This window comes from Trachypithecus francoisi, unplaced genomic scaffold (assembly GCF_009764315.1).
Source record: "Trachypithecus francoisi isolate TF-2019V2 unplaced genomic scaffold, Tfra_2.0 Lachesis_group2, whole genome shotgun sequence".
Classification (NCBI taxonomy): Eukaryota; Metazoa; Chordata; class Mammalia; order Primates; family Cercopithecidae; genus Trachypithecus; species Trachypithecus francoisi.
In genome coordinates, this window is record NW_022681465.1 from 118,847,579 (window position 1) to 118,873,417 (window position 25,839).

The following is a 25,839-nucleotide window of genomic DNA, read 5'->3' on the forward strand; positions in this document are numbered from 1 at the left end:
CCTCCACCCCCAAAATCTAGGGATGATAAAAGTACCATCGATGAAAGAGTTAGACTTTACTAATCTGGGGACATGTCTATAATATAATGTTAAACAAATCAAGCAAATAAGTGACACTGTATTGCAGTTTTTCTAGGGTGAGCCCATTTTCTCTATTCAAAAAAAAAAAAAAAATGGCCGGTGCGGTGGCTCACGCCTGTAATCCCAGCACTTTGGGAGGCTGAGAAAGGCAGATCATCTGAGGTCAGGAGTTCCAGACCAGCCTGACCAACATGGCGAAATCCTGTCTCCACTTAAAATACAAAAAATTAGCCAGGCGTGGTGGCGCGCGCCTGTGCTCCCAGCTACTCAGGAGGTTGAGGCAGGAGGATCGCTTGAACCTGGGAGGCAGAGGCTGCAGTGAGCCCAGATCATGCCACTGCACTCTAGCCTAGGTAACAGAGTGAGACTCTGTCTTAAATTAATTAATTAATTAATTAATTTTAAAACAAACTTTTTTTTAAATGAGGGAATCCCCATAGTTGTCAGACTGCATATCCTCCTATGAACAAAGAGAACAAATATACAATGATAGACAATGAAATGTTAACATTCGTTTCTTAGCGGGGAGGAAGGGATTGGAAGGGAGAGATTACCAAACTTTTCTGTATATAATTTAGTTAAGTCATAATAAAATACTGATATTCCTTGACCAAGCAATTACACTCCTAGGAATTTATTCCACAGACAAAATCATACAAGCCTAAAGATACATACGCAATGAAATTACTGAAGTGCCTATCATACCATACCCCTCCCCCCACCCCAAAAAAAACAACACCAATTGTGGTCTAAAGGCCCTTCAAACAGAAAACTAGACACTGAGCTCAGTGGCTCACACCTGTAATCCCATCACTTTTGGGAGGCTGAATTGGGAGGATCACTTGAGCTCAGAACTTTGAGACCAACCTGGGCAATATATCAAGACCCTGTCTGTACAAAAAACTGAAAAATTATCTGGGCATGGTGGCACATGCCTGTGGTCCCAGCTATTTAGTAGGTTGAAGTGGGAGGGATCACTTGAGCTTGAGAGGTCAAGGTTGCAGAGAGCCATGATCCTGCCACTGCACTCCAGCCTGGGCAACAGAGCAAGACCCTATCTCAGGAAAAAAAAAAAGAGAGAAAACTGGCTATTTTTTTGAAGATAAAAAAATGCTAAAGCCCTATGATGTAGAGTTCTACTTGGTTTTATATGCTGATATGAAAAGATGGTCAATATATGTTAATTTTAAGATAATATGTATAATATGGTTATATTCATATTTTTAAAGCTTCAGTCTAAAAGGATAATGGGAAACCGGTAAGTGATACTTTGGGGAGTAAGACCTGGGGTCAAAGGAAACTTTATATGTCTTGTTATTACTATAACCTTTATTTTAAAAGGTTATTTTGGCCGGGCGCGGTGGCTCAAGCCTGTAATCCCAGCACTTTGGGAGGCCGAGACGGGCGGATCACGAGGTCAGGAGATCGAGACCATCCTGGCTAACACGGTGAAACCCCGTCTCTACTAAAAAATACAAAAAAACTAGCCAGGTGAGGTGGTGGGCGCCTGTAGTCCCAGCTACTCGGGAGGCTGAGGCAGGAGAATGGCGTAAACCCGGGAGGCGGAGCTTGCAGTGAGCTGAGATCGGGCCACTGTACTCCAGCCTGGGCGACAGAGCGAGACTCTGTCTCAAAAAAATAAATAAATAAATAAATAAATAAATAAAAGGTTATTTTTATTTATTTATTTATTTATTTTTTGAGATGGAGTTTTGCTCTGTCACCCAGGCTGGAGTACAGTGGCTTGACCTCAGTTTACTGCAACCTCTGCCTCCCAGGTTCAAGTGATCCTCCTGCCTCAGCCTCCCGAGTAGCTGAAATGTCACCATACCTGGCTAATTTTTGTATGTTTAGTAGAGACGGGGTTTCACCATGTTAGCCAGGCTGGTCTCAAACTCCTGACCTCAGGTGATCCATTTGCCTTGGCCTCTCAACGTGCTGGGATTACAGGTGTGAACCATCACGCCTGGCCTTTATTTTTAATTTCTTGAAGATTGTTTAAAATTTTTTAAATGCTAGCATGAAACGATGGTTTGTAAAACTTTGAGGCATTTTAGATTTGCTTTTAAAATGCCCCAGAAAAAACAAAATTGAAGAAAAGTTTAAGATTAGCATAATTTTGAAAATTGTTCAAGGTTAAGTTGAATAATTCTCTTATTTTTGTGTGTTTAGCTATTTCTATAAGGAGAAAATTTTTAAAATGAAATCTTCCTAAGAGCCCCATTAAGTAGAATAGATAAATCTGGAGCCATCCTAAGTGAGATCGAAGTAGGAGGCGCACTATGCTAGCCCTCCTTTATCCCTCTAGAGACTCCAAAGTCAAGCTGGGGTTCCACAGGGCATTAAAAATACCACTGTTAAAATCAGCAGCAGCAGAATAACACAGAGAACTGCACAATTTGATGGATTCCTCCCTACCAAATAGACAGGAGGAAGTAAGGCCCTAAAATAGCAACAAATGTTCTCTCTGGGTGGTAGGTGCTCAGGCTACCAATGGACTTTTTCTTCTTTTTCAAACTCTATTTTGTAAATTTTCTTATAAAGAGGAAAGATGTGTTTTTTTACCACATATACATATACACACACACACACGTGTGTGTGTGTGTGTGTGTGTATATATATTTTTTTTTTTTTTTTTTTTTTTTTGAGATGGGATCTCCCTCTGTCACCCAGACTGGAGTGCAGTGGCATGATCTCGGCTTACTGCAACCTCCACCTCCTGGGTTCAAACAACTCTCCTGCCTCAGCCTCCCAAGTAGCTAGGATTACAGGCGCCCACTATCATGCCTGGCTAATTTTTGTATTTTTAGTAGAGATGGGGTTTCACCATGTTAGCCAGGCTGGTCTCAATCTCCTGACCTCAAGTGATCTGCCCACCTCTGTCTCCCAAAGTGCTGGGATTATACGTGTGAGCCACCGGGCCCAGCCTATTTATGTATTTTTTAGAGCAAACCCGTGGGCCGCAGGCCCCCAGGCCGGCTTTGAATGAGGCCCAACACAAATTCGTAAACTTTCTTAAAATATGAGACTTTTTTTCTTTTGCAATTTTTTTTTTAAGCTCATCAGCTATCATTAGTGTTAGTGTATTTTATGTGTAGCCCAAGAGAATTCTTCTTCTTCCAGTGTGGTCCAGGGAAGCCAAAAGATTGGACAACCCTGTTTTAGAGACAAGGATCTTGCTCTGTCACCCAAGCGGCAGTGCAGTGATGTGATCACAGCTCACTGTAACCTCCAACTCCTGGGCTCAAGGGATTCCCCAACCTCAGCTCCCGGAGTAGCTAGGACTATAGGTGCCACCATGTCCACCTAATTTTTTATTTTGTTTTGTAGAAACAAAATACAAAAATAAAATGTTTCGTAGGGCCTTGCTATGTTGCAAAGGCTGGTCTCAAACTCCTGGCCTCAAGCAATCCTCCCACCTGGGCCTCACAAAGCACTGGGATTATAGGGGTAAGCCATTATGCTCAGCCAAAAATGTAGGTTTTAGTGTTTATAAAATACTACAGATTCTACCACTGAGCAAACCAAAAGGTTCACATTATCAGACCCAGGGTGCTACAGGATAATTAGGATAATCAACAAGAAATGACAAATCCCTAAGGCTCATTAGAAAACAGACAAGAGGCAATGAGTTCAAACAGCTATGTCTGACCTAAGACAGACCGACCCTGAACAAAAGCTGCCTTATCATACGCATGGTTTTTCAGCTAATCCTTACCTACCCCTGGAATCTAAGACTGTAAGACTGAAATTCTTTCTTAAATAGAGAACCAGGAGCAAGTAATTTTAAAAAAAAAAACTGATTTCATCCCCCACAAAAGTAAGAATCAGTAAGAGGTGGCAATTATGTTTCTCTACCTCATAAAAACCCTATATGATTTTTAAAGATGAGGAAACTGGGGTTCAGGAAAATAAAGTAACTTGCCCAGGATCACAGAGTCATTAAGTAGTAAGAACAGGACAAAAATAGAGGTTTGTCTGCACCAAAGCCAAGGTTCTTTCTACCAAGCTACCTCCCTCCTCTAAAAAATATCCTCTTATATCAAAAGCTGTGATAAGTTCTGTGGCATTCTCAGACCACTGTGGCTCACTACACTTATTAAAAGTAAAAAAAGAAACAAGAAAGGCAGCTGTCAAGAAGTTGCATTACTTACTGCCCAGCACTATATGCACTAGAGCTTGGAAGGAGGCACTCAAACTCAATTCACATGATCCTCACTGTCATTCCAAGTAATCAGTCCTACTCCAGCAAAAGGCTTATCACTAACACTATCCCCCAGCTGAGGCTGCAAATGACATTCCCAAGACAACTTGCCAGTCTATTACATCACTGGTATGTTGGCTTTAAATTTCTAACTCCAAAAATTAAGGGCAATTTGTTTCAACCTAAAAATGGCAGTTGCAAGTTAAAATGGCAGTTGTCACTACAGACTGGTGACTAGAGCACTGACTTTGCAGTCATCCAGATTATGTTCATAACCCAGTTCTGCCACTTAAATAAACGCGTAACCTTAGGCAGCTCAATTCACCTCTACAATTTCATATACAAAAATGGCAAGATAGATAACTTTTCCATAAAAGATCAAATGAGATAATCCAACTCCTAGAGTCCAACACATAGAAAAAACGTGGAAAATAAATGATACATACTATTATTAACATTGGTATGATTCTCATGCCACAGGAATCTGGGCAAATCTATAATCCACATAGTCTGAATTCCTGATCATTTGCTATAACAATCAACTGGTTGAATCAGGACATCTGAGGCAAATGAAATACTGACTCAGTTCAGCTTGTTTCAGAGATATACAATAGAGGCCCTGGCACATACCGATTGCTTAGTAAATATTTATGGAATTAAGTTTGCAGAAAGTCCACTCAGGAATCTCACTAGCTGTAAGATTCAGGAGAGCTTATTTTGGCAAAAAGAATGGCAATTTTTTTTTCCTATGGAATGTGGCAGGTTTTTCTTTTCTTATTTTCAAATAAATAATATTAATAACTAAACAAACCATATACCAGGTATCAATAGTGAGGTTTCTACAAATAAAACTAACATGGAAAACTACAAAAGCAGCATTCCAGAGTAGAGAAAAGAAAACCAGTTTGGGAATCAGGCAAGTATGTGATTCATATGCCAGTAACTTTACAGTTATGTAAACATTATCTTGGGCCAAAAAGTCACCTCAGACTCAGTTTCCGTATCAGAAAATCGGAGATAAGAACACCTACCTCACAGGGTTGTCATAAAGCTAACATATGTGAAGCACCATGTAACAGTTGGTAATGAGTGAATTTTAAGTCTCTGGTATCTATTTTCCCTTCTCAACGATGGCAGAAACTGGAGTAGGTAAATTATGCCTAAGGCTACTTGCCTAGTACTATCTTCCCTCCTGCGTTTTCAAAAGGTATAATAAAATTCAGTCATATAGACAGGTCAGTGGGTTCAAGTTGCAACTATCAGTGGGTCCACTGTGACAATTTTAAGGGGAACTCTTTTAGGGAACTTCAGAGACCAGGAAAGAACTAGGCCCTGTTCTCTCCAGGTAGCCTAACTGTTCCTTCTCTTCTCAGGCCTGCTTAATACGAGGTTGCTAAGAGGTGTGCAAAGGAAGAGTCATCTTGGCAATAAACCAAAGATGTAGCATATAAGCAACAGGACTTCTTTGAGAGCCCAAGCCCAAATTAAGATACGAAATTTTAACACTGTTTGGAGACTGGAGGTAAAGGGGAGAAATGCTGGCATTAAAGTAATACTTAAATGAGTAGAGAGGAAGGAAGTCTTCCAGGCTCATTAATATTAATACGTTTACTTTCCATTCACATGTGGAACAAAACAGAGTAATGATTTGCTAATGCCAATCAGTTGAGTACTTGGTTCATTTTACTGTGCTGCATACCCTCAATTATATACTAGTAAAAATTAAACCTAAGTAAACAAAATACTCTACACATCTCTAAAGACAATTATTGCTCCACTCACTGAAATAAGACCCAATCAAGGCAAAAAAAAAAAAATCTTTTTTTTTCTCTTAAGTGAGTTTCACTAAGAAAGATGAGTCAAGGAACTTTTAACAAATTTGGATTTCCATTTTCAACAAGGTAGGAACCCGTACTTCCTCCCACTCACCCCACCTCCAGAGAACTCACAATAGTGATACTAAAATATATTGAATGATGCCTTCCATTGGCCAATTACTTTTAACTGAATGCAATAAAAAGAATCTGCACCTCAAGACCTCACTAACAACTACAGTTTTTCCCCTTCTTAAATTTCCAGTTCTGCAAAAAACTGGGTCAGTCTACTAAAAAGCAATTGTAACATACCTTTTAATCCAGAAAAATGGAGACAAAAATGTACACCTATTATAATAATGCAAATATCCATTATATAGCATCAAGGAGAGCACATGCAATAATGGCTGCCATTCCAAGAACATTTTTGTTAAAATTACATCGCATGCACAGAAGCTGCTTTTCCAAAAGTAAACATATATTCATTACACTTTGAGCCTCATTGAAGCACCCTGTTCTTGCAAGGTAAGACTTGTAACCCACTTTTATATACAGAATCTAAAGACAACTAGGCCTTATATTGAACTCGCTCTCGAGTTAAAGGTATTAGTGAAGTTCCAGTACCGTTTTCCAAAGAAAGCAATTTGAATCAATAACCACACCAGTGCTACTCTGAATGTTTGCCAATAAGTAAATAAAATGCCTGACCCCAATATGAAGAAAATTTTCCTCCTTCCTGGCTCCCCAGCTCCATTTAAAAATTGTAAACATGAATAGAAAGATAACCTTGAAAACAGTGAAGTCATCCATGCCATCAATAATATCCCTCTAACTCAATGTCTAATTTTACAGTTTTCCTAAAACAGGACAGTCTCAACCGGATGCCAGGAATTTAATATGGCTTTTTAAAGATATATCAAACTGTCTGGAATATGCAGTGATGAAAACTGAATATTGCTACTGAAACCATACTTAATTAAACACATGCTTGCTCTAAACAGAGCTTCACAAATAAAGCTATAATGTTTTCTTCCTTGGCTCTCTTAGAAGTCACCCCAACAAGAGAGGATCACCAGCTGCACTCCTGCTAACAGTTCTATCCTCAGCAACCCTTTCCCATCCACCCCCCAAAAAGTTATACTTTTATCTGTGGAATTCTCTGCCGGCCTCGGCCTGGAAAACTGGGTGAACCCTGAGGACAGGTGTCAGATCTGGCCTTTGGGAGGTGGCCCAAACTGACAAATTATTGGCAGCATAAAGCTATGATCTTTATAAACTTCAATTTGAGGCTTTATGCCAGTAGTGATTCCCTCCCCGCTCCTTTTTTGAAGAGGGGAGAGAAAGCAAGCCAAAAGGATGAGTTTCAAGATAGAAAAATCACCACTTTAATTACGAAACCCTCCCAACTCAACAAAGAACTGTTAAAGGTAGCCAAATGGAAAATGTCAGGAGTTTTTTTGGTTTTTTTTTTGGCACATGCACAACTATTAAACATGAGAATTACAACCTCAAGGTGAGGGGGAAAGAGTAAAAAGCAGGAGCAGAAAAGGGGAGGACAGGGCCCAGCCAAAGACCCGTTTGCTCAGAAGGGCCCCTCTTGGTACTAACTCCTCCATGTGGGGCACCCAGGCTAGAGGAAAGCAGAGGGTTACACAGAACATTTAGCAGACTTAACATTGGATTAAACACACTACTGCAAGTTTCAACAAATGTTCATGGCATACGTAAAAACACATTTACAACAAGAAAGAAGAAAGGCACCTGGAGACATCTGACACTGGGCATGCTCTGCAGGCAACTCAGTGCGCACATGCTCTCTACCAGGTTGGCGCAGCCTAGCCACAAAGACCTTGGCACAGAACACTGCAGGATGACAAAAAGGAAGGAAGAGAAGAAGCAGTTAGAGGCCGCAACAAATCACTCCTTCACACAGGCAACTTGAATGTTAGTTGGGGCAGGGGGTGCACCCTTGGCAATTTGGAGGTTAGGGATGGTCCCAGACAACTTACTGAAACCTTGGGGGAGGGCCCACTTGATGTTATATGGAAAGGAGGTTTCTGCTGCCAACCACTAATTTTTCAGGATACAGTGAATAGAATCAAGAGGGAGAGAGAGTGTTTAAACAAAAACCCACCAAAGGGAACTGTGAAAGTCTGTGTGCAAAACAAGATTAGTGGTGAGATTGTTGACTATAATTTCATCAATGCCACAGTTTCTGGTCCATGTCATATAACCGTAATTGTCATCATTGTTTAAGGACCTACTATTTGCCCAGCACTTTACATTTGTTCTCTAATCCTCATATCATTGTAAGGAAACGGAGGCTCAGAGGTTAAGTGATTGGCAAAAGGACACATAACAAGAGGGGAGAGCCAGAATTTCAAACTCTTGGTTTGTCTGCTACCAAAACCCACACTCTTTCGACAAGACTATGATGCTGCTATTGTGAAAACTTAAATCACCCCAACTTTTATCATGTGAGTAAAGTTTTGCACCTCCCTAAGGTAAAATCACAGGAGACCTAAAGAATAAGGCAAAAAGAACAAGAAAGATGGGTGACAGACTGATAGATAAAGGCAATAAAAGAGGTGATTTTAAATGCATCTGATTTTCCGTGTCAACACATTTCCATCTTCCCAAAGGAAAAACATTGGAATGTCACGATCTTCATTTTAGACTCTGTTTACAAAGTTCGTCTGACATGACTAAGAATTAAAAAGCTTATTTCATTTACTTCTTCCCATCCTCTTTTAAAAGCTTGCTGATTTTAAAGAAATTAAGAAAAAAAGTAAAATATAAAAATGAACACATGTATTATGGCTACTACTTAATAACCATTAGACCATAATGTAAATTTAATAACCATTAGACCATACTGTTCAATCATTCAGATCTAAAGTCAATTAATTTACTATGGCAAAATCAATACTCATGTAAAAAAAAAAAACTAAAGGTGAGTGTTTGGGTTCAACCAAAACATCCCAGAAGTCTTGGACCCAAGCTCATAAACTTGTTTGTTCTAGCTATAAATAGAATAGCCAAACACCCTCATTTGCCTGAGACAGTCCTGGATGACACTTATTGTCCCCTCATAGCTTTCACTCTCAAAAGTGTTCTGGTTTAGTGGATAAATTCTGTGATCACCCAATTGCAATATGGACAAAGATAGCTTTGCTTGACATCAGAGACCTGGGTTCCTATCTAGTATCTGCCACTTACTAGTTCTACATTTCACCTATAACACAAGGAATATTGAGATTACTCAGAAAAGGTATTTAAAGAATACAAAATCAGAGGAACCAAATGGAATTTAAAAATTGAGCAGTTTTCTGGTAGCAATGAAAATGACACACTTCAAGGTGTGCCTTTATTCCAAAGCCAATACAGTGGCAATATATCATTGAAACTCCAGGTACACAAATTTTGTTGCCTCAACACTTTCATATCAGAGTGCCAACCACAGAAGATGCTGAATAAATGTTTGCATAAAATAACGAAAGTAGCTGCCATTTATCAAGCTTCTATTACGTGCTAGACAGCTGAAATAGTAAACTCTCACAATAACCCTGTAAAATAGGTATTATTCCATTTTACGATGAGGAAACTGATGATCAGGAAAGAGATATCAAGCAGAGTCCCATGGAATTTTTGTTTCAATTAAGAAAAATTTTTTTTAATTAAAAAGGAAAAGAGAGCCTAATTTGTTAAAACAATGACACAGACCAGGAACAGTGGCTCACACATACAATCCTAGCACTTTGGGAAGCCAAGGCAGTCAAATCACTTGAAGTCAGGAGTTGAAGACCAGCCTGGCCAACATGGTAAAATCCCATCTCTACTAAAAACACAATTATTAGCCAGGCGTGGTGGCACATACCTGTAATCCCAGCTACTTGGGGGGCTGAGGCAAAAGAATTGCTTGAACCTAGGAGTCCGAGGTTGCAGTGAGCCAAGATCATGCCACTGCACTCCAGCCTGAGTGACCCAGTGAGACTGCCTTTAAAAAAAAAAAAAAAAAAAGGAAAGAAAAAAAAAACCCCAGCAACTTGTCCAAGGTGCAGGGGAATAAGGGCTAACTGATGGCAGAATTAGGACTAGTAAATTAAACCTGGCAAACTGATTTTCTTCCACTACAACAAACACTCTATCCAGAGATATTCTCATCCATGTTTAATAAAAGAATATTTACATCAGCATATATCACAAGTGGATGGGCAAAGAAAAGAGTTTAAGGACTACACCTAGCCAAGTAAGGTGGCTCACGCCTATAGCCCCAGCACTTCAGGAGGCCAAAGTAGTGGGATTACTTAAGCCCAGGAGTTCGAGACCAGCCTGAGCAACATAATGAAACCCCACCTTTACAAATAATACAAAAATTAGCCAGGCATGGTGGCACGCACCCATAGTACCAGCTGCTCAGAAGGCTGAGGTGGGAGGATTGCTTAAGCCTAGAAGGTGGAGGTTGCAGTGAGCCAAGATCGCAGCACTATACTCCAGCCTGGGCAACAGAGTGAGACCCTGTCTCAATAACAACAACAACAAAAGGATTACATCTGGATTCAGCAACTCATATCAAATTAACACGAAAGCTCGTATGTAAATCAATTTTTACTTATTCAGTAAAAAGTCAGCTTCCTTCTGCAAGGGTTAATAGTATTTGCCTCAAAGGGTAAAAATCACAAAAGCATAAGGTATTGATTAGATTCTGCTAATAACTTGGAATCTAAAACTTTTTAAAAGGCAATTTTTCACATTCAGTAAATCAAAAAAATCAGATTGTGAGAACAGGAAGGCATTTTAAAGACTACTTAGTCTAACCTCCCACCGCTGATTTTAGATTAGAGGTGAAGAAATTAAATCCAAATTAGAAAAATAATGATATTATCAAGGCTTTTTAACCATTTAATGATTTAATCAATACTCATAAAAATGTGGGAAACAATCAACATAAAGAAAATTTTGGTGAACTTGATTTTAAAATATTAGCCATTTATTAGAAGTCTGACATTTCAAAGCTTTTCGAAGCTTGTTATTTAACTTGTATATTCAGAAAAAGATTTTTAAAAGACCCTCTAAGAATCAGATTTCCAAGATTTTCTCTTCATAATATCTATGGTAGATACTGTAAGATATAAAGAATGACACCAGTGTTTCTTGAGTATTTATTAGATGCCAACATCATGCTAAATACATTATAAAGGATATCTCATCTCATTTTCACCATAATCCTACACAATAGACATTACTTTCCCCTTCAGAAGAGGAAACACAGGCTCAGAGATGAAGTAATTTACTTATCCAAAATCGCCTAGTGCTGGGTTGGTGCTAAGATTTCAATCCAGGTCTGAGGCAAGAGTACTTTTCACTGAGACAGCTCAGTCCTAGGCAGCACTCAAGCTGGTGTGTGATGCAACTGCCAATATCTACTAATCAGAAGTCTCAACTCTCAGATCATCCCAGAACTGGTAACTTCCAGTTTTAAGATGAGTGTTATTTTCCATTTGGTAAGAGCACAGACAGTGGTTAAAAGGTATTACAACTGCTTACCTTCACACTCAACAATTACTTTGAAGCTAAGTGACCAGCCACATTGCTCAAAAATCGTCTCTACTCAACAGAAAATGCTATTCTAGGAAATACACCCACCTTTTAGTAAGAAAGTCCGTACCTGCTAGCCAAAACAAGGTAGGTTCCTCTTAGGTCTTAGATCTAATAGATCAGGAGGGCATTGATCCTATTTGAAAATAATGGATAAAAATAAAAGTTCCACATTCACCAACCTAACAGCATTAAAATACAGCTAGGACCACAACAGTAATTGATTCTTTTTTTCTTTTAAGATAGAGTCTCGCTCTGCTGCCCAGGCTGGAGTGCGGTGGCATGATCTTGGCTCACTGAAACCTCCATCTCCCAGGTTCAAGCGATTCTCCTGCCTCAGCCTCCCGAGCAGCTGGGATTACAGGCACCTGCCACCATGCCCAGCTAGTTTTTGTATTTTTAATAGAGACAGGGTTTCACCACGTTGGCCAGGCTGGTCTTGAAGTCCTGACCTCAGGTGATCTGCCTGCCTTGGTCTCCCAAAGTGCTGGCATTACAGGCATGAGCTCCTGGCTGTGATTCTTGAAGCTTCAAATTTTTAATTTAGGGACATGGCTGGAAACCCATGTTGATCATTCGAGAATAACTATTATCGATGACTGCTTAACCGATAATGAAAAGATTTCTTCATATTAGCTAAATTCACAGTACAGACGACTGTCCTTTTTTTTTAAGTGAACAGCGTTCTTTCATATTGCTAAAATATGTCTGAAGAATACCCCTGATACCATGGGTATTTACCAATTTTAACAAACACTTATTGACCTGCTTACTAAGCCAACAACAATACACACTAAGCCTCTTTCCTCTTAAGACTTTAGCCTTGAGCTCAAGAGAAACAACCAAGGAGGATCATAGTGGGGATACTTAACAGAAGACTTTGGAGGGTCAAAAACTGCCAAGATACATTTGTTATAATTTCATATTTAGCTACTTGTAATGATCAATAGTCTAATTTAGGGCTGTTCACAGAGAACAGGAAATGATTCATAATGGGTTGTGATATTAATAGCTAATACCTAATTAGATTGTATATTTATAGGTTCTATAGCTGAAGAAAATAATATTAGCCAGGGAAGCTGACAGTGTTTATTACTTTTGCCATATCCACTGTATAATAAAAAAACCTAAATCAAAGCCATTATGCTGAGAAATACTGTAAGTCATTAAAGACAAAAAGAATAATCTCTTTTGGCATTTTTCAAAAGCAAAAAGTTTATTAAAAGAGGTAGGAGAAAAATGTCCTAGGCTCTCTTCCTATTGCCATAGGAACCACAAATCAAAAGGAAAAAGTGGTTGCAGGCACCTTGTATTCTGATTGGCTCACTTGAAGAACTCACAAAAGCCAACTTCGGTCTGTTTTTAGATGAGATTGTTTTGAATCTCCTGCCCTGATTCCTTCTCAAAGAAGCAATTCTTTTAAAAGTTCTCCAAAGTGGCATTTTATGTTAATCATCTCTCTAATGTTATAACCTCTGATTTAGAAATCTGCCTTATTACAGGTTTTCTATAACTTCCCCCCTACCAATCTTTTTATTTAATCCACTTCCCACAGAATCATTACCAGCTTCTTCTCATTCCTGTCATCATGATTGAAGTAACCAAGTTGAGTGGCTTAAATATACTGTTCCATTAAGCAAAAAACTTATCTCAACTTATATCTATCTGCACATAGTAAAGCAATTAAGACATTCTCTTTAACCTCCAGGAGCTCACAGGAGGGAATCTTAAACTTACAATGTAAATACACATACACATACACACACACACACATATATATATAAATACACACACACACATATATATACATACACACACAAATATGAACTTAACCCACCCAAAGGAAGAGGATGCCTGAACTAATTCATAAAGGGTAAGTCAGAGGCAGCCAGGGGAAAAAAGAGAGAGAAAGTCATTCCAAGAAGAATACATAACATAAGCAAACTCAAAGAGGTAAAAAATGAAACATCCTATGCAAGTATCTGCAATTAATTTAGCATTAAAATACTTAAGTGTGAGATGAGAAAGGCTTAATTAGAGAGATAGGGAGGGGCAAAACAGAGGTCTCTCTTATACCATTCTATCAAACTTGGGACTTCATGAATCCTGTAGAACAACAGGTCTTAAACTCTGTGCTACAGCCCACCAGCAGTTGGCCCAATACTCAGCTATGTCATCCAATTTTACATCAATGTGTATGACTTTTTTTCCTGCAACTCAGCACATACACAGTTTGTACAATGTCTGTCAGAGAGGAATAGAAGCAGATTGCGCAACACAGAGATGGAGGTGGACAGGGGATGGGAGTTTTTAGACTAAGAGGTAAGGAGTGAAGCACAACATCAAGCCAAAGCCAAGCCAAATCAAGCCAGCATCAAAGAAAGATCCCATGTTTTCTAGAACATGTGGAGAATATTTGCCACAAATGATAAAAGTCTGCTCAACAATAACCCAATGATAAAGAGTATAAGCAGATAGTACAAAAACCAAGGATGTTTTTATAGATATTATATTATGGATTTTGTAAAAGACCAGAAAGAGTGTTTTGAATGTGTTAAATTCCTTTAAGTGAGATCCAAAATTTTAATATTCAAATCACTGCTACAGACAACGATGAGAGCTATTAAACTGTTTTAAGCAAAGGAATGACCCCTGGCAGCTGCAGCCAAGCATGATTTACAGAGAAGGAAGAAGGGTAAGTCTCTTAGAGAATCTACAAGATAGCAGCTCATTTCTGTTTTACAACCAATGCAATTTCTTTCAGATGGGCACAACGAGTAGACACAAGGCCCAGCACTTGCCAGCTTTCATACTCAGTCTAGGTCCTTCCCCCGCCCGCCATAAAACATCCACCAGGCCCTACTGATAGGATATCAAACGAAGAGTGCCATGATAATGATGAAGAAGAGAAATAAAAGATCCATTTCATGGTAACCATTTGGCAGTAATGCCCTTTCCACTGGGAATCCTGAAGAATCAGACAGTACGTGGGCTCAAGGGGAGATACATAACTCCAGCTCTCTAAACCTGGATTTGACATCTAGAGTCCCCATTCAGTTCTGCTGAAGACTGCCAAATAAACTAAGCATTAAAGTTAATCCAACTGAGGAATTATCCTATTGTGTCTCATCTCTCAGCCTGTTGCTTTTCAAGAAGCAGCAGTGTTTTTAAATTAAAATAAAGCCACAAAGCATTCAGAAGAGTCTTCTAAAATTCAGAACCTAGGTTTCCACTGTTAATGTCTGATGGCAACCTAAAAGAAATAGCACTCTCACCAACATAAATGCATTGTTTTCAAAACCAAGAATCACAATGTAGCAATCAGGTTGTAAAATAAAAGTTATCTCACAGTTTAAAGGCATTTTCTATAACCTTTTATAGAACTGAATATTGGCCCATTACCTTAATGAGCAAAATATTTTCTTTTCCTTATAATGGCATTTTATTATAACAGATTTTGATAGCAAACATGTGACATGTAACCAAAAAAATTTACATTTTAATTCTTAGCAATTGTATTCTAGAATTATATTCTTGTCATAATATTATACCACAAGGTATATTCAGGCTGGGATATATGTTAAAGGAAGAAAAGGGGATGTAGAGAAGTAGGTAGAGAGGGGAGAAAAAAGTAAGGATGAGAAGAATGAGGAAAACCAAAATGTACTATCTACCAAGTTTTTAGAGATTGAAGAACAGCCCAAAAGTCTCAAACTCAGAGGCCAAACTTTGCTTAAGCACTACTATAATTTTTTAATTAATGTCCACACAATTTTCATCTTGAATTATTCTAAGATATTAGAACCCGGCCAGGCAAGGTGGCTCATGCCTATAATCCCAGCACTGTGGGAGGCCAAAGCAGGGGATTACTTGATGTCAGGAGTCTGAGACCAGCCAGGCCAACATGGTGAAAGTCTGTCTCTACCAAAATTACAAAAAATTAGCCGGGCATGGTGGCACGCATCTATGGTCCCAGCTACTCAGGAGGCTGAGGCACGAGAATTGCTTGAACCCAGGAGGCAGAGACTGCAGGGAACCAAGATGGTGCTACTGTACTCCAGCCTGGGCAACAGAGTGAGACTTGTCTCAAAAAAAAAAAAAAAAAAAGATATCAGAACCCAAAAGCATTAAAACTAAAATGGATCTTCACCGTAATCTCTCTGGTAGACAGATGAAGGGAAATGTTCTCTCAAATTTTTATTCATCCATATTTTCCGATTTTTCTCCAATGACCACCTAGTACTCACATTAATACCTTAATACTACCTTGTGTGATTTTAAGTGATGCTTTATTTTGTTTAATTATAAACAGTAACTTGACAATTTTTTTTTTAATGGGGCAGTTCACAACATATTCATGTGGTTTGGCTCTGTGTCCTCACCCAAATCACATCTAGAATTGTAATCCCCACGTGTCAGGGGAGGGGCCTGGTAGGAGGTGATTGAATCATGGGGGTAGACATCCCCCTTGGCTGTTCTTGCGATAGTGAGTTCTCACGGAATCTCATTGTTTGAATGTGTGTGAAACTTTCCCCTTCTTGCTCGCTCTCCTGCATCGAAGTGGTAAGACATGCTTGTTTCCCCTTTGCCTTCAGCCATGATTTTAAGTTTCCTAAGGCCTCCCAATCATGCTTCCTGTTAAGCCTGCAGAACTGTGAGTCAATTAAACCTCTTTTCTTTGTGAATTACCCAGTCTCAGATAGTTCTTTGCAGCAGTATGAGAATGGACCAATACACAATTTAAATAAAAACATATTCTTTTACCAGGAATTAATTTTGAGTCCATCTTAAACACCTACAGTTTAAAAAGTGTTTAAATGCTAAGTGCTAGAAAAATATTTCACCTAGTGGCCCTTGGAAACAGCAGTGAACATCAAAATCATAACGGTTTATTCCTGAGGAAATCCAAAGGAAAAAAAAAATCATCCTTGTCCACTTTACAGCCACCACCCATGACTCAAAAATGTCACCAGGTTTTTCAGAGCTCTTACAGAAGCTGGAGGAGGAAAGAATTAGATGTTTGAGGTGGGAAGTGGAATCTCTATTCTAAGCAGCATGACAGAGAACAGGATGTAACAAAATAATCTATTTCCGGCATAGCCACAGGGATCCTCAGTTGTACTAGGACCAGTTTGAGGTTCAGTTGCCAAGGGGGAACAGAATCCCCCAGCAAGCTCAAGGTTAAATCAGTCTGAACCCAATCCCAATGAGATTTCTCCAAGAGTCATAAATCCTGAGCCCGGAGATAATTTAACACCTAAGTACATCTGGGCCTTCGTTGGTTAGCCGCTGTGGTCCAACTAGGAAAGTTGTTCAGGAATAGGGCGAGACCTCTCGACCCTAAGTTTAACCTTTTTCAATAAAAATGTTAAATAACAGGCCGGGCACGGTGGCTCAAGCCTGTAATCCCAGGAGGCGGAGCTTGCAGTGAGCTGAGATCCGGCCACTGCACTCCAGCCTGGGCGACAGAGCGAGACTCCATCTCAAAAAAAAAAAAGTTAGGCCGGGCGCGGTGGCTCAAGCCTGTAATCCCAGCACTTTGGGAGGCCGGGACGGGCGGATCACGAGGTCAGCAGATCGAGACCATCCTGGCAAACACGGTGAAACCCGTCTCTACTAAAAAATACAAAAATCTAGCCGGGCGAGGTGGCGGGCGCCTGTAGTCCCAGCTACTTGGGAAGCTGAGGCAGGAGAATGGCTTAAACCCGGGAGGCGGAGCTTGCAGTGAGCTGAGATCCGGCCACTGCACTCCAGCCTGGGCGACAGAGCGAGACTCCATCTCAAAAAAAAAAAAAAAAGAAGTTAAATAACATTAACAAAGAAGGATATATTGGGAGGGGGTACAAAGTAGTATGGCTATACTGTACTCATAAAGTCTCATAACACCTCTGGCCAAACAAGCAGCTGAGTTTTACAGATGAGAAAAACTAAGGACCAGAGACATCAAATCACTTGCCAGAGGTCAAGAATGGCAGAACTGCATTCTGTCTGACTCCAAAATCCCTGCTTTCTTCCCTGATCTATATTGCCTGTCACTTCCTTTGCCTGACATTAAACTCTGTAGAGCAGCAAGTTTCCATGATTTACCTTCAAATTTTATCTGCCTGTCACTCATCTATATTGCTGATGGGAGTGGAATTGTGTAATTGATACAATCTCCGGTGTGCAACTCCGCAATACATAGTCAAGACTTGAAACTCATGCACATCATTTGACTCAGCAATTTCACATGTAAGAAACTGTATCAAGGAGAAAAAAATAAAGAAATGAACAAAAATATGGCCAAGAAGATGTCATTCACATCACTGTTCATAATAGCAAAAGGAAAATGTCAACCAAAGGGACTGGTTCCACAAATTAGGGATTACCCATAAGACAAAATACTGTGTTTCCGCCAAACAGAAATCATGCTGTAGGAATATATGTATACACACTAAAGGAAGTTTAATATGTAGAAAGAAAGTTACAATACATGGAAAGAGTTCAAGAAACACTAAGTGAATAAAGGCAACAAACCAGGACTTATATTATGATCCCATGTTCATTTAATAAATATATATATAGGCCAGGCACGGTGGCTCACGCCTGTAATCCCAGCACTTTAGGGAGGCTGAGGAGGGCAGATCACCTGAGGTTGGGAGTTTGAGACCAGCCTGACCAACATGCAGAAACTCCGTTTCTACTAAAAATACAAAATTAGCCTGGTGTGGTGGTGTGTGCCTGAGTCCCAGCTACTTGGGAGGCTGAGGCAGGAAAGTCGCTTGAACCTGGGAGGTGGAGTTTGCAGTGAGCCAAGATCATGCCACCGCACTCTAGCCTGGGCAACAAGAGCAAGACTCTGTCTCAAAAAAAATAGATAGATAGATAGAGATAGATATAAATAAAAATCTGGAATTAAATACAGGTGATTTTTATTTTATTCTTTTGGCTATTCTTTTGTTTTATTCTTTTATTACATTTTTTCAGATGAGGCCATACAACTAACAACTCAGACTTCTCAATTCCCTCTCCTAAGCCACCTCTAAACAGAATATTGGCATTTCCACAGTTACTTGGGGATCTCATCATAGCAACTCGCCCCCTGATTGTAGTAGACCATTCTCCTAATGAAGGTGGAGAGCAGGTAGGGTTAGGGCAGCTATAAGAATTTGGTTGCACTCTGAGGTAACAAAGACACTATCCTCCATTCATTTCAATGCCTGTGGCTTCTAGATAGCTAACAGAGGATCTCAAGTCAGAAAACTCCTAAGTAAGGTGTCTTCTAAGTTACCACTTTTAAATATGTGACAGTACATAGTCCATACTGCATGACATCTGAGAGGTCTTCCAGGTGACAAAACTAAAAACCCAACTTGTTTTTTAGACATTTTCTAGGAACTGAGAGACATCTGCTCTCATTTATACTAGTGGCCCTGTCCGCACCTTGAGTTACTCCTACTTCCCCTTCCCTAACATCTAAGACACTGGTGCTGGCTGCATCGCTTCCTGCTCCTTCTACCCACCATCATGAGTCAAAAGACTTTAATCAGAGAATTTCTGGAAATATGTGCACGAGATCCTGATTGTCCTCTAATATACCAAGCCAAAATCCTTACCCTACTTCCATTTAAGAGAGGGCAAAGTTGACTATGTTTTTAAAAGAACATTAGAACACACAGAAGCAGCTGGGCGTGGTGGCTTATGCCTGTAATCCCAGCACTTTGGGAGGCCAAGGCAGATGGATCACGAGGTCAGGAGTTTGACACCAGCCTGGCCAACATGGTGAAACCCCGTCTCTACTAAAAATACAAAAATTAGCCAGGCGTGGTGGCACATGCCTGTAACCCCAGGTGCTCAGGAGGCTGAGGCAGAATAATCGCCTGAACCCAGGAGGTGGAGGTTGCAGTAAGCTGAGATCATGCCACTGCACTCCAGCCTGGGCAAAATAGTAAGACTCTGTCCCCCATTACTCCCCCAAAAAAAGAATATATGGAAGGGAAAACTTTTTCTCCTGATATAATAAACATTCTCATTTTTTTCTAAGAAGAGATACCACTTTCTGGAAGATGTATCTTCTCTCAATAAAGGTTTGACCTAATTATAGTCGGACTACATCATATTTCTATTTTATCTTTCTTATTTTAAACTGCTTATTCATTTTAAAAAGTTTACTAAACATCAAGTATACTAAATGCTTTGATAGACAAAAATTCTCAAAACTATATATTCTGGTATTAAAAATTATTTCTGCAAATAAAGCCATATTGCTTAAATTATTTCCTGGTTTGCTAAAGGGAAAAAGATGGCTAAATTCCAAAAGTATGAAACATTTTAAATAAATGCAGTTTCACTGCCTTCAAGAGTATTAAAACTTAACTAGTAGCTGTTTTTGTTTTTGTTTTTGAGACAAAATCACGCTCTGTCACCCAGGCTGGAGTACAGTGGCATGATCTCAACTCACTGCAACCTCTGCCTCCCAGGTTCAAGTGTTTCTCATGCCTCAGCCTCCCAAGTAAAGTTGGGACTAAAGGTGTGCACCACCACGCCCAGCTAATTTTTTCTATTTTCAGTAGAGACAAGGTTTCACTGTGTTGGCCAAGATGGTTTCGAACTTTTGGCCTCCAATGATCCACCCACTTCAGCTTCCCAAAGTGCTGGGATTACAGGCATGAGCAACCAAGCCTGGCTTAATTAGTGGCATTTTTAACATCTTTTGTAGACCTATCACTTCCAAAGACTTTGAAAGTCCATCTAACATGCTACTTGTCTCATTGAGAGCTCTGGAAGTACCTGCAGAATAAAAGTTGACCCTGTTAAAAAATCTTTTGAATTCTGATATGTTTTGGCTTCATGTCCCCACCCAAATCTCATCTCGAATTGTAATCCCCATAATCCCCAGACATCGAAGGAGGGACCTGGTGGGAGATGACTGGATCATGGAGGCGGTCTCCCCCATTCTGTTCTTGTGATAGTGAGAGTTCTCAGGAGATCTGATGGTTTTATGAGTGTTTGACAGTTCCTCCTCTCTCACCTGCCGCCATGTAAGACATGCCTGCTTCCCCTTCCACCATGCTTGCAAGTTTCCTGAGGCCTCCCCAGTCATGCAGAACTGTGAGCCAATTAAACCCCTTTTCTTTATATTTATAAATCACCCAGTCTCGGGCAGCTCTTTATAGCAGTGTGAGAACCAACTAATACAAATTCAAACCTTACATCATTTAAACAAGCCCTCTACTATTTTATAAACACTGCTCATTTCTTGAATACATACAGCATTTATTTTCAAAGACCTAACGGGCCCCTACAGAAAATAAACACATGTTCCAAGTTAGTAGTGTTTCAATTTTATATACATACACCCACACAGAGATTTGGAAAACAATGGTAATAAAAATTTTGCTTCTTTAGCTAAGAACAGCATGAAAAGTGAGTTGTCAAATCTAACAGATATAAAGTGGCACATTTTATCATCCCTTAATTTTACAGTAAAGTTTACACTTGCCCTTCTTCTTCACATAGTTCATTGTTCTTATATCCTAAGCTGACCTTGGCTTCAAATAAAAATAAAATGTGTGCCTTACAGTCCACTGGGCTCTAAGAAATTAATTTGTCTTTCAGGCAGGGGTTAGGACAGCCTTAGAGTAAGGGACTCCTGCTGCTTGCTGCACAGCAAGGATGTCTTTGATTCCCTTCACATTGTTCGAATCTTGCAGGCAACTAGAAAAAGGGAGTTCTCACGACTTGAAGCAAGGAATTTCGCTAAATGCTGGAGCTGAAAGGAACTTCACAGACCATTTTGTCCATGTTCTTAAAATATTTTTCTAGCCTAGTTCCTCTAAATCTATCACACTGTGCTGTCAGTAAATACCACTTGAAAGCATCCAGTCTTAATAGCAAATAGTTACGGCTAAACACCTGCAACAATGAAGTCAATCTATAGGTTTTTGCATGATGCTTTTTGCATGTGCACACATGAATATGGACAGAAAACAACACTCTGGACCTTCTCACAAAGGAATATATTTATCATCTAAGATTACAGAAGTCTTACAAACTACTGCAGAAACAGAGTTCTACTATCACAAGCAGAGCCTCATCTGCGCCCTCCTTTAAGACCCTTTGTCCATGCATTGTATGTACTTTTATCCGACTTCAGCTTTTTGTCCTATTTTTCCTTTCATCTTCATTTCCCCACTTATTTTGTTTTTAATCTTCCTACACTGTATATGTCACTGTAATCACTCAAATCCTTTTTCTGAAATAAACTAAGGTTTCTGTATATGCTGCCAGCAGTAAAAGTCATTACATTTTTGCAGACAGTGAAGAGGAAAAAAAAAAAAAAGTTATTACATTTTGAACTGAGAAAAAGGGAAAAGTTGAAAGTTAACAACTATAGGGAGGCTGGGCATGGTGGCTCACACCTGTAATCCCAGCACTTTGGCAGGCCAAGGAGGGTGGATTGCTTGAGCGCAGGAGTTCAACACCAGCCTGGGCAACACGGTGAAACCCTGTCTCTACAAAAGATATAAAAAATTAGCTGGGCGTGGTGGTGTACACCTGTAGCACCAGCTACTCAGAAGGCTGAGGTGGGAAAATCACCTGAGCCTGGGAAGTCAAGGCTGCAGTGAGCTGAGATTGTGTTATTGCATCCCAGCCTGGACAGCTCACACCTGTAATCCCAGAATTTTGGGAGGCTGAGGCAGGAGAATTGCTTGAGCCCAGGAGTTCGAGACCAGCCTGGGCAACATAATGAGACCTCATCTCTACAAAAATAAATAAATAAATAAATAAATAAGCAAGCCAGGTGTGGTAGTGCACATCTCTGGTCCCAGCTACTAGGGAAGCTGAAGTAGGAGGATCACTTGAGCCCTGGAGGTCAAGGTTACAGTGAGCCAAGATCATGCCACTGCACTCCACCCTGAAAAAAAAAAAAAAAAAAAAAAAAGTAAAACTATAGCACTAAAACTTTTTTTTTTTTGTAAGACAGAGCCTCACTCTGTCACCCAGGCTGGAGTGCAATGGCACAATCTTGGCTCACTGCAACCTCTGCTTCCCAGCTTCAAGCGATTCTCCTGCCTCAGCCTCCCGAGTAGCTGGAATTACAGGTGCCCACTGCCACACCTAGCTAATTTTTGTATTTTTAGTAGAGATGGGGTTTCCCCATGTTGGCCAGGCTGGTCTTGAACTCCTGACATCAGGTGATCCACCCGCCTCGGCCTCCCAAAGTGCTGGGATTACAGACGTGAGCCACCGCGCCTGGCCAGGACTAAAACTTTAATACCAGTTGTTAGTACCATAAAATGTGTCATCACTAACTTTGGCAAAAGTAACAACCACCTGTAGACATTCCATCAGCCAGGTTATTGCTTCACTATCTATCATAAATAAACTGTGTGGGCTTTAACTCAGAAGAATGCATATGCACAGAAGTGCTGTGTTTTCAATGACTGCTTACTTGGAAAGAATACAGAATATCACAAAAGAGAAGAGTACTGTGGCACAGTGGTAAGATCACAGGTTTTGTGTTTTATTTCATTCTGTTTTTTAATTGAGGCAAAAACACACTGAACTTGAATCTAACCAGCCTCTAGATCTCGCTAAAATTTATAAGAAATACAAAGAGGAACAAAATATGTAGACCAAATGAGAACATAATCTGCAAAACCCAGAAAGTGGGAAGTTATACAGAACAAATAAGCAACCTAATTTTTTAAATAAATAAATGGCAAGGAAAAAAAAGATGGGAGAGGCGATTTTTATAGATTCAAAGAGATACAAGAAACTATTCACTATAAGCAATCTGTGACCTAAATCTGAATCCTGAATTCAAAAAGCGACCTAAAGCAATAATTTGAGGAAAGCAGCAGACAAATCCCAATAGAGGGCATCTTAGAATGTACCTGAGTGGTACTCCTCAAAACAGTCAAGGTCATAAAAAAGGAGGACAGTCTGAGAAACCATCACAGTCAAAAGAAGCCTAAGGACACACAACAGCAAAGTGTAAGGATGGTATCCTGGATGAGATCATAGACCAGAAAAAGGACATTAAGTAAAAACAAGAAATGTGAATAAATCTTGGACTTCAGTTAGTAATAATGCATCGATATTGGTTCATTGATTGTAACAATGTATCACACTAACATAAATGCTAATCATAATGAAAATTGGGGAGTGTGGGGGGAGCTAAGGGGGATTGAGAATTCTGTACAACCTACTCAACTTTTCTCTAAGTTTCTGTAAATCTAAAACTGTTCTAAAAAAACAGACTATTAATTTAAGATATATTTATGAGACAGGCAAATATGAACACTTGGATATTTAAAAATTATTAGTTTTTTAGATGCAAATAATGGAATGATATGTACATATGTGGATGTTTTTAAGTTTTTGTTTTTGAGTACTTATCTTTTACAGAAACATACTGAACTATTCATGGATAGATGGATGGATCAAGTTAAGAGGGGAGATTAGAGCAATGTTTCCCAAAGTTTGGTACTCAAGATGATTTTTGGTGGTACATGAAGATTCTTTTAATGTTTCATAGCTGTATGTTTAATTTAAATCTATACTGTAAAAACATAGGTTGGGCGCGGTGACTCACACCTATAATCCCAGCACTTTGGGAGGCTGAGGTGGGCAGATCACCGGAGATCAGGAGTTTGAGACTAGCCTGACCAACATGGAGAAATCCCATCTCTACTAAAAATACAAAATTAGCCGTGCGTGGTGGCAAATGCCTGTAATCCCAGCTCCCTGGAAGGCTGAGGCAGGAGAATCACTGGAACCCAGGAGGCAGAGGTTGTGGTGAGCCGAGATCACGCCATTGCACTCCAGCCTGGATAACAAGAGTGAAACTCCGTCTCAAAAGTAAAAAAAAAAATACATACATACACACACACACACACACACACACATATACATATATATACAGGTAGCACATCAAACACATGATTTTATAGATTTTAATTGTTTATAAGGTTTCCTAATAATTTATTGAAACTAAAAAAAAAACAGGAAGAGGCCGAGCATGGTAACCTATGCCTATAGATGCCTATAGTTGCAGCTACTCAAGAGGCTAAGGCAAGAAGATCACTTGAGGCCAGGAGTTAGAGGCTGCAGTGTACTATGACTACACCTATAAATATTCACTGTACTTCAGCCTGGGCAACATACCAAGACCTCATCTCTTAAAAACAGAGACAGACAGATCAATGTCAAAAAAACATGCAAAGGTACGTTAAGATCCCAGGTCTAACACTATGTGACCTCTTTTGAGACACAGTTTCGATCTTGTTGCCCAGGCTGGAGTGCAATGGCATGATCTCAGCTCACTGCAACCTCCGCCTCCCGGGTTCAAGTGATTCTCCTGCCTCAGCCTCCCAAGTAGCTGGGACTACAGGCGCGCGCCACCACGCCCAGCTAATTTTGTATTTTTAGTAGAGACGGGGTTTCACTGTGTTGGTCAGGCTAGTCTCGAACTCCTGACCTCAAGTGATCCACCTGCCTTGGCCTCTCAAAGTGCTGTGATTACAGGCATGAGCCACCACGCCCGGCAATACTATGTGACCTCAAGCAAGTTATATAACCTAAGAGTCAGCTGTTTAAATGGCTGGAGAGGTATAAGAACTGCTATATCAAAAGAGGCATCCAATAAACAATAGCTACGAAATTACTGATAAAAATCAACCTAAAACTCCAAAAAGGAGCCATATGCCACTAGAAAAGAATGGAACGGGGAGAACAAGGGAAGGAGCATGAGAGTTTACAGAGGCAGTTTAGGCAGGGGCAGTCAAGGCTTCCCCCTTTTCTTCTCAATCTCCCCAAATGCTAAGAATCTGCTGCTGGCCAGCCACAGCCTGGAGATCCTGCTGCTCCTGAGCCTCAGGCTCTCTTAAGTGCTGCTGGCTAAGACCTGGTTATTATAGAGGTGGGGCCTCTCGAATAATCAGAAGAGTTTTTCTTACCCCAAGCTGGTGTGAGAAAGAGCATAGGCATTATAGTAAAAATGAATAAATAAAATGTAAATTAAGTAAATAAAATCTATCACTTTGTTAGCTTCGAGACCTTGGGCAAAAATTAATCACCTTCTCCAGTTCCTACTTCTTCACATGCTAAAATTTGGAAAACAAGTAAGTCTACCTTTCAAGGTTACAGTAAAGGTTA

The 25,839-nt window shown here is 39.9% G+C and overlaps 1 protein-coding gene across 8 annotated transcripts in view; it reads right to left on the reverse strand.

The window, feature by feature from the left end:
- Positions 1-25,839, reverse strand: part of FBXW11 (F-box and WD repeat domain containing 11) — a 139,652-nt gene that overhangs the window by 82,033 nt on the left and 31,780 nt on the right. For 5 of the 8 annotated variants that reach the window (XM_033180290.1, XM_033180289.1, XM_033180288.1 and 2 more), the window contains one exon: positions 7,861-7,962. The exons of the other annotated variants lie outside the window; for them this stretch is intronic. In XM_033180290.1, the coding sequence (XP_033036181.1) occupies positions 7,861-7,962 (102 nt within the window). The remainder of the gene's footprint in view (positions 1-7,860; positions 7,963-25,839) is intronic. 8 annotated transcript variants of the gene reach the window in all.